Source organism: Pseudophryne corroboree, chromosome 6 (genome assembly GCF_028390025.1).
Source record: "Pseudophryne corroboree isolate aPseCor3 chromosome 6, aPseCor3.hap2, whole genome shotgun sequence".
NCBI lineage: Eukaryota > Metazoa > Chordata > Amphibia > Anura > Myobatrachidae > Pseudophryne > Pseudophryne corroboree.
Window position 1 is genome coordinate 494,443,713 of NC_086449.1, and position 13,359 is coordinate 494,457,071.

Genomic DNA, 13,359 nt, shown 5'->3' on the forward strand with positions numbered 1-13,359 from the left:
ATTTTAATTACCTGCCGGTAAATCCATTTCTAGTAGTCCGTAGAGGATGCTGGGGTCCCTTTTAGTACCATGGGGTATAGACGGTTCCGCAGGAGCCTTCTGCACTTTAAGACTTTTCAACAGTATGAACTGGCTCCTCCCTCTATGCCCCTCCTCCAGACCTCAGTATAGGAACTGTGCCCGAGGAGACGGACAACTTTGAGAGAAGAATTTACATTAAACTAGTGGTGAGATTCACACCAGCTCACACCATACAAACAACATGCCGCCAAACATGGCCTTCAACATAACCCATGCTAACATGCATGCATAACGCAACAGCAACAGCTGTGAACATCTTAACACATGAGAACCTGTGTAAAAAGATAAAATGTAATTCTGCAGGAAAAATGAGCACTGGGCGGGCGCCCAGCATCCTCTATGGACTACGAGAAAAGGATTTACCGGCAGGTAATTAAAATCCTATTTTCTCTTATGTCCCGGAGGATGCTGGGGTCCATTTTAGTACCATGGGAATGTACCAAAGCTCCCAGTACGGGCGGGAAAGTGCTAATGTTCCTGCAGAACTGACTGACCAAACTGAAGGTCGTCAGCAGCCAAGGTGTCAAACCTGTAAAACTTAGCAAATTTGTTTGCCCCTGACCAAGTAGCTGCTCTGCAAATTTGCAACGCCGAGACACCCCGGGCAACCGCCCAGGAAGAACCCACTTTCCTTGTAGAGTGGGCTTTTACCGAACTTGGTAACGGCAATCCTGCCGTGGAGTAAGCGTGCTGAATGGTACCTCTGATCCAGCGCGTAATAGTCTGCTTAAAAGCAGGACCCCCAATCTTGTTGGGGTCATAAGAGGACAAACAAAGATTCTGTATTCCTTATCCGAGCCGTTCTTGCAACATAAGTCCTCAACGCTCTGACGACATCCAAGGACTTTGAAACGGATGAGGTGTCAGAAGCCACTGGCACCACGACAGGTTGGTTGATATGGAAATAAGACACTACCTTTGGAAGAAAATGCTGACGCGTCCACAGTTCAGCTCTATCTTCATGAAAAATCAAATAAGGACTCGTGTGACAGAGCCCCTAATTCAGACACTCGTCTGTCTGAGGCCAAGGCCAACAGCATGACCAGTTTCCAAGTGAGAAACTTCAACTCTACCTCTTGTAGAGGCTCAAATCAGTCCGATTTAAGGAACTGCAACACCACATTAAGATCCCATGGCGCCGCAGGAGGCACAAAGGGAGGTTGGATGCACAGAACCCCCTTCACAAACGTCTGGACCTCAGGAAGGGAAGCCAACTGTTTCTGAAAGAAAATGGACAAGGCCGAAATTTGGACCTTGATAGACCCTAATCTCAAGCCAGCATCCACACCCGCCTGTAGAAATAGGAGAAGATGTCCTAATTTAAACTCCACCGCAGGAGACTTCTTGGATTCACACCAAGATACATATTTTCTCCAAATACGATGGTAATGTTTGGACGTTACCCCTTTCCTGGCCAGAATAAGTGTGGGACTGACTTCATTGGGAATACCCTTACGGGCTAGGATCTGGCGCTCAACAGCCATGCCGTCAAACGCAGCCGCAGTAAGTCTTGATAAACAAATGGCCCCTGCTGAAGCAGGTCCTCGCAAAGAGGAAAAGGCCGAGGATCTTCCAGCAATAACTCCTGAAGATCTGGATACCAAGCCCTCCTTGGCCAGTCTGGAGCAATGAGAATTGCTCGAACCCTTGTTCTTCCGATTATCTTGAGAACTTTTGGTATTAGTTGAAGTGGAGGGAACAGATACACCGACTGAAACACCCACTGGGTCACCAGTGCATCCACTGCTATTGCTTGTGGGTCTCTTGACCTGGAACAATATTTCTGAAGCTTCTTGTTGAGACGCGATGCCATCATATCTATTTGAGGAACGCCCCAACGATATGCTACCTCTGCAAAGACTTCTGGGTGGAGGCCCCATTCTCCTGGATGGAGATTGTGTGTGCTGAGGAAGTCTGCTTCCCAGTTGTCCACTCCCGGAATGAAAATTGCCAACAGAGCTTTTGCATGTCTCTCTGCCCAGAGGAGTATCTTTGTCACCTCTGCCATTGCCGCTCTGCTTTTTGTTCCGCCCTGGCGGTTTATGTAGGTTACTGCCGTTACATTGTCTGACTGGATCTGTATGGGACGACCTTGAAGAAGGTGTGCCGCTTGATGAAGGCTGTTGTACACAGCTCTCAATTCCAGAATGCTTATGTGAAGGAGTACTGCTTGACTTGACCATCATCCTTGGAAGCTTTCCCCTTGCGTGACTGCTCCCCAACCTCGGAGGCTTGCATCTGTGGTTACCAGAATCCAAGTCTGAATCCAAAACCTCCATCCCTCCAGAAGGTGAAAACTTTGAAGTCACAAGAGTGAAATACTGGCTTTTGTTGACAGGATTATCCTCCGATGCATGTATAGGTGTGATACGGACCACTTGTCCAGTAGGTCCCTTTGGAACACCCTGACGTGGAATCGGCCAAATTGTAGAGCCTCGTAGGCCGCTACCATCTTCCCGAGCAGGGGGATGCACTGATGAATCGATACGCATGCTGGTTTTAAATCTTGTTTGACCATCCTCTGGATCTCCAGAGCCTTTTCCACCGGTAGGAATACGTTCTGTGCTTACATGTCCAATATCATTCCCAGAAATGATAACCTCCTTGTGGGTTCCAATTGTGATTTTGGAAAGTTTATGATCCAACCGTGCTGTTGAAGCACCATCAGGGAAAGTGCAATGTTCTGCACTAGTTTCTCCCTGGATCTCACTTTTATGAGGAGATTGTCCAAGTATGGGATGACTGACTCCTTTCTTGCGAAGAAGAACCATCATCTCCGCCATCACTTTGGTGAATATTCTCGGAGCCGTGGAGAGCCCGAAAGGCAATGTTTTGAACTGGTAGTGGCAGTTCTGCACCGCAAACCTCAGGTATGCCTGATGCGGCGGGTAGATGGGAACATGTAAATAAGCATCTTTGATGTCCATCAATACCAGAAATTCCTTTTCCTCCAAGCTGGAGATCACCAGTCTCAGGGATTCCATCTTGAATTTGAAATTTTTCAAATAAAGGTTCAGAGTTTTTAAGTTTAAAATCGGTCTGACTGAGGCATCCGGTTTCAGCACTACAAACAGGCTTGTATAAAACCCTTTTTCCTGTTGTGACACAGGAACTAAGGAAATTACGTTGTCTTGACATCATTTCTGTATTGCGTTCAGCACTATTGCTCTGTCCTGAACAGAAGCTGGTAAGGCTGATTTGAAAAATCGGCATGGGGAAAGGTCCTAAAATTCCAATTTGTACCCTTGGGATACTATCTGCAATACCCAAGGATCCAGATCCGAAAGGAATCCAGACCTGGATAAAAGACAGTAGATGTGCCCCCACTCAATCGTACTCCCGTAGGGGAGCCCCAGCGTCATGCTGAGGTTTTAGCAGAAGTAGCTGTTGACTTCTGCTCCTGCGAGCTTGATGGTGTTGTAGATTTTTTCCTCGACCTCTTCCTGCGAAGAAGGGGGTACCCTTTGCCTTTTTGGACTTGTTGGGCTGAAAGGATTGCATCGTATGAGAATGAAATCCTTTCCTAGGTGGAGCAGCTGCGGAAAGCAGAAATGCTGATTTGCCTTTGAAATCATGGCATCCAGCTTGTCTCCAAAGAGGGCTTCTCCGTTGTAAGGAAGCGCCTCAATATTCTTTTTTTTTTTTAAATTACGCATCAGCATTCCATTGGCGGATCCACAGCGACCTGCGGGCTGAAATCGCCATAGCGGAGGATCTTGAACTCAACAACCCAATATCCTTCATAGCTTCAACTAAGTAACCTGCAGCATTTTTGATATGGCCGAGAGTTAGGACTATTTCATCCCTGTCAACTGTGTCTATGTTAACAAGCAAGTTGTCAGACCATTTTTCCACAGCGTTACCTACCCACGCACAAGCAATGGTGGGCCCGAGCACCGTTCAGTTAGCCGTATATATGGATTTTAGGGTTGTTTCTAATTTACGGTCAGCTGGATCTTTTATGGAGGCTGAACCAGGGGCAGGCAAAACTATTTTCTTAGACAGCCGAGAAACTGAGGTGTCTATCATTGAGGGTGTCTCCCATTTGTGCCTGTCTTCCTCAGGGAAAGGGTAAGCTACACGTATCCTTCTGGGAAGGGTAAACTTCTTGTCTGGGTTAGCCCAGGATTCTTCAAAGAACGCATTCAAATCCTTTGAAGGAGGAAAAGTCACAACCTTTATTTAATTTAAAATAATCCTTTTCCTCAGGGACACGTGTTGTTTCAGGAAACTCCAACACTTCCTTTATAGCAACTATCAGGGGCGGATCCAGAAGAAAATGATAGGGGGGGGGGGGCACCATGGAAGGGGCAAGTACATTTGCGTGCGGCTTCGCTGCATGTGAGGTGGCGCTTCTTATACAATGCCCACAGTTGTAGCGCTCATTATACAATGTCCACTGTACTGGTAGTGCCCCTTATATAGACCCCATAGTAGTGGTGCCCCTTATGCAATGCCCGTATTGCCCCCAGTAGTAATGTTGCCTGTAGTAATGCCCCCTGTCATTTAGCGCCGTAGTAGTTATGCCCCCAGTGGTAATGCCCCTGCAGTTATGACCCCAGTAGTTTACCCTCCCCCCTTTAGTTTAGCCTCCCAGTGGTAATGCCCCCAGTAGTTTGCCTGCTTGTAGTTTAGCCACCAGTAGTAATGCCCGCCCCTATACGTCTCTCCCATATCGCTCGCCGCACAGTGACAGTACTAGGCTCCTGCCTCCGACTTTTGGTGTAGAGAGACGGGCGCCCGCTGGTAACACAATCTCAGCAGGCGCCTGTCATCTCCCTGTGCGGCACCGGGGGGGATGGGGGACAGAGGCCACAAATTACAGGGGGAGGGGGGGGGCACGGGCCCCAGTGCCCCCCCCCCCCCCCGGATCCGCCACTGGCAACTATCATATATTGTATGCTTTTGGCTAATTTGGGGTCTACTCCTCTCAAATTCCCAGTGTCGACGTCAGAGTCGGAATCTGTCTGTGTTCCCTTGCATTATCTAGGCCAGAGACCTTTTCCGGGAACTTGAGGGGTCCCATGTGGATGACGTGGAGGGATCAGCAAATAGTACATCCTCCACTGACTTTCTCCAGTATTTTGTCTGTTGTTCAGACTCAGAGAATTTTCTAGAAAGCTTTGACATATTACTTTGTAATTTTTTTACCCACTCTGGCTCTTTCTGTGAGGGAAGAGCCACCACATTACACTCCTGTGTATCTAAAATGGCTTCCTCAGGGGAAGAGCTCTCTCCATTGTCTGACATGTCACAAACGTGCACTTTCACACCACAATCACACAGGGAAGTTATCGGTGACAGACCCACACTAAAATCTGTCAGAGAAACGCAGAAGGAGATTTGCCAGCTCACACACTACGCCCTATATGACGAGAATTGTATATGTATATTTATTATACAAAACCTTCAGCGCTTTATTTCAATATTAGGCACGGTCACCTAATGTAATAAACACTCTCTCCCCCCCCCCCCCTGTAACACCCTGGTACTTGTTTCAGCGTTGTTATGAGGAGGAACAGTGTCTGTCAGCTTTTCTCTGTGACCCTGCATAAGAAAATGGCAGAGTGAGTGTCTGGCAAGTCTGAGGAGAAGCCACGCCTTCCTGCCTCAGCTACAATTTTTTATACTGGCTGGGGTTTGTAAATCAGAGGCTATACATGTATTTACCATTTTGCCAGTGAGAGTAAGGATTATCCATGCAGCTCAGGGCACCCCCCTTCACGCCCTGCACCCTGTGTGTGTGTTTTGAAATGCATGCTCGTGCAGCTTCAGCCGCTGCGCTGTACCTCTTTTGCCGCCAACGATGATCGGAGGATCCCCTCTCTGCAGGACTCCGGTAATACACTCACCAGCCTTCTGACTTCTGGCTCTGTTAGGGGCTGTGGGAGTGAACGCCGGCAAGGCTTGGGCTGTGTTCAATACCCTTCAAGAGCTAATGGTGTCCTGTCAGCAGAAGCAGAGCCATTGAATTAATTGAGAAGTTGGTTCCTACTTCCCCCCCTAAGTCACACGACGCAGGGAAGCTGTTGCCAGCAGCTTCCCTGTAAAATAAAAAACCTAACAGTCTTTTTCTAGCAGAACTCTGTAGACCTCCACTAGTGTGCATCCAGTCTCCTGGGCACATTTTCTAAACTGAGGTCTGGAGGAGGGGCATAGAGGGAGGAGCCAGTTCACACTGTTGAAAAGTCTTAGAGTGCAGAAGGCTCCTGTGGAGCAGTCTATACCCAATGGTACTAAAATGGACCCCAGCATCCTCTAGGACGTAAGAGAAAAGTGTATGTTCATCTTCCCGGAGAGTGTCCGACTATGATCACCACAGGAAATCACACTATTACTGTATATTTATTTATTCTTTTCTGTCAGACTGGTATAAAATCTGTATTTTGTAAATATCAAAATGTTGTTGTCTAACAAAATATATGCACATTAGTAGGGGACATTTTTTCTTTCTAACTGCTTGCACCTTCTAATTTTCTAATTTGTTTTCAATGTCAGAAGCAGAGCATGTTGGATAATAATAATAATAATAATAATAATAATAATAATAATAATAAATAAAAAAACATAATAATAATAACAACAATTTAAATCATTTAAAAAAAGCATTGATGGCTAGCCTGCAGCATATATACTGTAAGTTTGGGCTGTCGCATTTAAAATGCATTTCCTGAACGTCTGAAATAAAGTAACAAGGTTATTGTAATCACTGACATACAACTGAGGGAAGTGGTGATGACAAATCCTTTTTGCAGATTAAAGTGCTTCCTTTAAGACTAAGCGGCCTCCAGGAGCAGAAGAAGTCAAAGAGGTCAATCTGATGTACCATAATAATACACAAAGACATAAATACAAGTAATATGTATCAAGTCTTTTTTTAATTAAAAAAAAACCTACTTGGAGAATTCAGAAACAAAGGGTTAAAAAGTAATAAAAATCCACAAATGTATGTAAGAGAAACATTTATTTAAATCTGCACAATAACACGATTATACTAAACAAATTCAATCAAGAAATAATAAGTGCAAGAAAATAAACCATGGATTGTAGCTTTTCCCTTCAAAACACATTTGTTACCATGCCAATACATAAAATATCTGATTTTGATAATAATGCTTACCAAAGAATAGGAGGTGCCCATAACACTTTTATATATTGTAAACCTTTTTTTTTCCTTTAGCAAAAACACTTTCTACAATATGTAATAAAATATTCAAGAAGATCAGTGAGAAAAATATGTGCAGGTGATGGAGCGTGATATGTAGTTGTTTTTTTTTTTTATAAAACAAAGATCAAACAAATATGGCCACTGTAGTTCATGTTCTAGGAACTAGTGGACAGAGCAGTGGAACATTATATGTTCTGCTTTCATATGTACAAGTATTAATATTGGTGTATATATTTCTATGTTCAGGATATTCCATGGTTTTCAATGTCATTCATAAAATCTGAAGCGAAGTTGCTTAGTTTCATCCTTAAACATGTACAGTTCCGTTTGATTAGTATGTTTATTATTTGTTGATACCCTTATTCAAAAAATATGGTATGTTCCAGATTCTGTGTAGGCATTCTGCACAAAAAGGTCATCGGCAACTGACATATATTTGGCCTCAAGTTTAACAAAAACAAAAGAAGTTATGTTTTGGAGTTCCCCAAAGCCTTCATATTTTGTTTTTATCCTCCGTGAAGAGGGAGATTGGTTTGCACAATATATTACTTTAGTTCTAATTAAATTTTTTGGTGTCAGGTCTTGATTTGTGAGAAAAAAAACATTCTTAACCCATGAACCTTCTATAAGGCTTGTACATCACAGCTCCTGAAGACACTGTGGATCCACGGAGCAACACATATGGCCGTTCTGTGAAAAGAAGCAGAAAAATTAGATCCTTGGATTTTTTTTTCTGGTAAAATTTGTCTAACCTTTTTTAAATATCAATTGAGTCAGCCATGACAACCTTCTCCGGCAGATAAATCCATATCTTTACCGCCCTAACTGAAGAAACCCTTCCTTCACTGGGTGTGAAAAGTCCTCTAACCATAGGGGGTGGCCATGTGTTATGTGTACAGATCTCTCGATAAACAAATCACCTCATAATTCCCTATATTGCCCCCCAATGTATTTATAAATATTAACCATATCTCCTCTTAGTCGCCTATTCTGAAAGTAAATATATCTAACCTGGTTAGTCTTTCATTATAGTCCAACAACTCGATGCCCTTAATCAATTTTGTAGCTCTTCTTTGAACTTTCGAGTTCCAATATGTCTTTTTTTATAGTGGTGCCCAGAACCGTACACGTATTCCAAATGTGGCCGTACTAACGATCTATATAGTGGCAGAATTACACTTTCTTCCCTTGTCTCCATCCCCCGTTTTATGCATGCTAATACCTTATTTGTCTTTGCTACTGCACACTCACACTGGGCTCTATTACTAAGTGTATTGTCAATGAGTACACCCAAATCTTTCTCCATAACCGATACGCCTATCATTTCCCCATTTATTTTGTAAATTGCACAACTTTATATTTCTCTATATTAAACCCCATACTGCATTTTGTTGCTCAAATTTCCAATTTGATTAAATCATTCTGTAGACAGTCAACAAGTCTATCTGATTTAATTATTTGACACAGTTTAGTGTCATCAATGATATTTCCCGTCATTGCATCAACTGACCACATTTAGTTTTATTTTCATATTTTCATTTAAGATTCATAATTTCTCTGCTTATTCTGATGAAGTAAGCTTTTAGGGGCTTATTTATCAATGGGAGTAGAGGCCTAAATGTCTGTTTTCACAACTTCTAGGGCTTTTCCATTCTCCCTATTTCTAAAGCCCCACATTCAGCCCCCTTTGGTGAGATGCACATTGCCAAGTATTGCCAACATGAGCCATAAATGGGCCTCTCGTTCTACTGTAGTTCAGCATATTTACATTATACCACAGGACATTATAGCACATCTTTCTTGTATACACAGTAAATTGTATGCGCCATGAGTGTAAAGCTGGGTACACACTGGAGCGACATATCGCTTACATCGCTCAGTGTGTACCCAGGATTGCGCGCTCCCGCGGTCGCAAGCGATGGATGCTAGGTTTGCTGTGCTGCACATCAAAGCTAGCGTCCTTGTTTATGCTAATGGAGGACGGAACTTTGTCATTCCGTCCTTCATTAACATCGTGCCAGTGTGTACTGGCAATCCTTACTGACGGGCATTCGCTCCGATGTCGGAACAAATGACCATCGCTTCAGTGTGTACCCAGCCTTAAATGCTTGTTTCTTTAGTGAGAATATGTAGGAGGGCTGGAGACAGGACATATATTATACCCCAAAATGCTTGTGATCGTCTGGCCCCTGTGGTGTCTAGGTAACCCAGCAATGCTTTCCACCATGCACAAGGCAGGGGTTTTGTACTGGGGCCACATTAGTACCCCTGGACTGTAGCTAAATGCTGTGACCACAAAAGTATTACACATCAGATCATTGCTCAGTAACTATCAGAGCGCTGGATTACATGAGATGCTGTGTACTAGAGCACTTGAGTTATGTCATAAACAGATTCTACCTTATTTACATGCACATGTCTGCGCAGAGAATACAGAGATGTCCAAATAATGCTACAAATGAGATGTCCCAGTAATTTTAAAAATGATCTTCTGAAAATGCTCAGTATGCAGATAGCAAAAGTAATTTAGATAAAAGCAGGTCATTTATTAGATGATATTGATGTTTTAATATCCAGGATGGTGTATTCATTAAAAAGCTATCGCATATAATGTATAAAACATGAAGGAATAAAATATCATCTCTGCTGATACCTTTACTTGAATCAATTTCCCTGGCCGCTCTGCATTGCTCTCTCCCCTGCTCGTATCACTGAATTATTTGTTGCACATTAAAGGGAACAGTTAGATGAGAATCGGATGCTCTGTACTATAGTAGAATGTGTTACATATTGCATTTGACGTGTGCAAAATTCATATTTCATGCTGACATTAAGCTGCTATATGTTATCGACATTTGCTGTTGGCTGTAAAGACAGAGGTGGTCATTCCGAGTTGATCGCTAGCTACATTTGTTCATAGCGCATCGATCAGGCTAAAAAACGGCAGTTATGCGCATGCGTATGCGGCGCAATGCGCATGCGTGACGTACGGGCACAACGAACAATGTGGTTTTGCACAGGGTCTAGCGATGCATTTCAGTACGACTGGTTGCCGCATAGTGATTGACATGAAGTGGGCATTTCTGAGTAGCAACTGACTGTTTTCGGGGACTGTTTGGAAAAACGCAGGCGTGCTAGGGAAAATGCAGGCATTGCTGGGAGAACGCTGGGAGGGTGTGTTACGTCAAATCCGGAACTGAGTGGTCTGAAGTGATCGCAAGCGCTGAGTAGGTTTTGAGCTACTCTGAAACTACACAATTTTTTTTTGCAGGCGCTCTGCAATAAAAACGTTCGCACTTCTGCTAAGCTAAAATACACTCCCAGTGGGCGGCGGCATTGCGTTTGCACGGCTGCTAAAAACTGCTAGCGAGCGATCAACTCGGAATGACCCGCAGAGTCCTGTGTGTCATTGACCTTTGCTGTTGGCTGTGAGCCCCAACATGGACAGTTCATCTACAATAGTTATGCTTCCCATACAAAAAAAACAATGAGAATACACAATAAGGTTGGTATCATATTATTAGTATTTAAATGTAGCACTATCCCATTTTAGTGTTCGTATAGGATAATGTAATAGAAAAACTTGTTTTAGTATTAGAATATTATTCGATGTTTATTATGACGTGCTAATCCATATTCCCCATAATTTTGTCACATCTGCATTTAACTATTGTTTTGCCAGCAGATTGTGTAGCATAAGGAAGCGGTGAGGAAATGTCATTAGTATTAGTCAACGAAAGAGGTCATGGATGGTTTGTAGCACAATGGTATAGACTTTACTACTGATCATCTAGAAATTGCCTTATGTCATTAATAATCTTTTGAGTCTGGTTCTCACCAGTGCAATTCTGTAGTTCTATGTATAAGCACAATATATTATGCACACTTGTGCTCAATGTTGTTGCATACTACAGTGATTTCATCTCACCCTAACATGTCACAGGAGACTAATGGCTTGAACACTTGGAGCTGTAGTATGTGCCAGATTTCTTCTGCCTTCTGTACACATTCTAGTTTCAGTGGATACATTCTAATCTACCTTGTGTAGACTTACTGCAGTGCCAACAACACAATAAAATACATTCAGTAGTGAAAGGGGTGTTACATACAAGTGTGTGCCTTGGGCAGCAGGTCTGTAGCTGTGCCTGACTGATGCTAATTTTCAATCATATATAACGCTCATTTCATGGTCAAATCAGCAGCAGACTCAATAACTCTATACATAAAACCTTTAACTTCGACAAGTTGCATTAAGGTACCATGAATAATGAATTGCAGGTTATCAGCATACCATACAGTACTGCAGAACTGATTGTTAATAAAAATCCTAATCATGTATGCAATTCTCTTCAATTACAATGCAAACTTGAATGAGCAGGGAGGTATGTAATAATAGTAATAAGATGCCATAATAGCTTAAAGTACTTTTTCTTTCTATAGTGGGTGTGACCATGCCTGCCGAATTAGGCCTCGTCCCCCGAAAAGTACCTATGCCTAGCCTGAGAATAATTATAATAATAATAATAGCAGCAGCAGCAATGTATTGCTATTTAACATAAATATACAGTTTATTTTTAATGGGAATCTTTCTTAAAACCCACTTTACTTACTGTATTACTGTGACATCTCTGTGTCTTTCTAATAGACTGATGCAGCGAGGAGCATACTTCCCAAAGCTGCACTGCGGCACAACTGGCTGACGGCCCCCTTTTATACCAGTCAGCATAAAACACATCGCAAAGAAGATGTATTGAAAATGACAATTTATTTGCTTGAAAAAATCAAGTTTTCTTCTGTACATCAAGTCTGTTACAATAATATACTGTAGTATACGGACCATTTCTATTACAGACTTCTAATGAGAAGTCATCTTATATACAAGAAAACAACTACCGGGATGTGTGAGTAATACATTGACGCATGAGCTCCACATTATCTCACTTTTCTCTATACAGTAAATAAATGTGCTTTATACAGTAGTGACAGAAGTGTATATGTTGTACTGAATGATATTTGCATAGATAACAGGTTTGCTGGAGTAGCACAGCATGCAGCAGCATTCAGTGTGGTCTGGAGTACTGTAGGCGCAGGTTGCTGGAGACCAATTACAGTAATGATTGTTGCAACTGTCGGGGAATTAATTGTTTTATGGCATAATTTACTGCCTTACTGATATGTCAGGATATATACATGTCTTTGTATCTGAATTAAAGCTTTTGTGTGTACTTTACACAGCTTCCATACCCTTTTTGGCAGGTAAAGCAGGGACGTGCGGTGAGCTAAATGGCTCAGGAGGCAAGGGCTAACCCCAGAGCCAGATTCCTGCCTCACCTGCCATAGACTTTTTACTCCAGCATTTGGGTTATAGAAATTATTGGAATAATGCAAAGAAGATATTTCAAACAAATTATTATTATTTTTCATATACTTTATTCAATCAAAACTCTGGTTTAACTGTAAGTATGACAGGAGAGGCTCTGCCTCACCCCACCGCACGTCACTGAGGTACAGTACCTGGTCTGTACAGATTTTTGACTCTCCACACTTCCATTGAAGCCACGCCCCTTTTCCTCATTTGTAGCGATTTTATGTGTATAATGTTGGAGGGTATGTGCTTCAGTGATTTATTTTTATTTTCTTTCACCTGCATAAACCCTACATACTGTATATTCAGAATCTAGCATTTGTTACTAATTACCGTTATTGTATTAATACAGTAATAGTCTGAAGAATAAGTGCCAATGTAGGCTCAGAAAAATTGAGAATACCTGATGGGTTGCGAGCTTACATGTGATTAATATATGAAGAAATACCTCTTACAGATGTGTCCTCATACATATTGCCTCAATACGCCACACAGCAGGAGATACCTGGCATGAGTGAGCAGACAGGTCCCGTGCAACCCTTGTTGGTGTTAGGCATCTCTTTTGCCTAAGAATGCTACCTATTTGCATTGTGATCTATGTGAATAAGAAGCACAGACTCTGCTGATTAAAATGATATGCGGCATGCCTTTGTTCTGTGTGCGGCCGCACCTGTACCTGCTACAAAATGTTTTCTAGCAACACACTGTAGCATAGCACTGAGCAGTCACAGCCTCAGATGCACAC

At 42.7% G+C, this 13,359-nt stretch overlaps 2 protein-coding genes across 3 annotated transcripts in view; one reads left to right on the forward strand and one right to left on the reverse strand.

Moving 5' to 3' along the window:
- Positions 1-12,507, forward strand: part of TMEM117 (transmembrane protein 117) — a 724,897-nt gene extending 712,390 nt beyond the window's left edge. Inside the window, exon 8 of the mRNA XM_063927349.1 lies at positions 11,895-12,507. Coding sequence (XP_063783419.1) covers positions 11,895-11,899 — 5 coding nt within the window. The 3' untranslated portion in view covers positions 11,900-12,507. The remainder of the gene's footprint in view (positions 1-11,894) is intronic.
- NELL2 (neural EGFL like 2) overlaps positions 7,031-13,359 on the reverse strand; it is a 489,529-nt gene continuing 483,200 nt past the window's right edge. For both annotated transcript variants that reach the window (XM_063927346.1, XM_063927345.1), the window contains one exon: positions 7,031-7,939. In XM_063927346.1, coding sequence (XP_063783416.1) covers positions 7,889-7,939 — 51 coding nt within the window. In that variant the 3' untranslated portion in view covers positions 7,031-7,888. The remainder of the gene's footprint in view (positions 7,940-13,359) is intronic.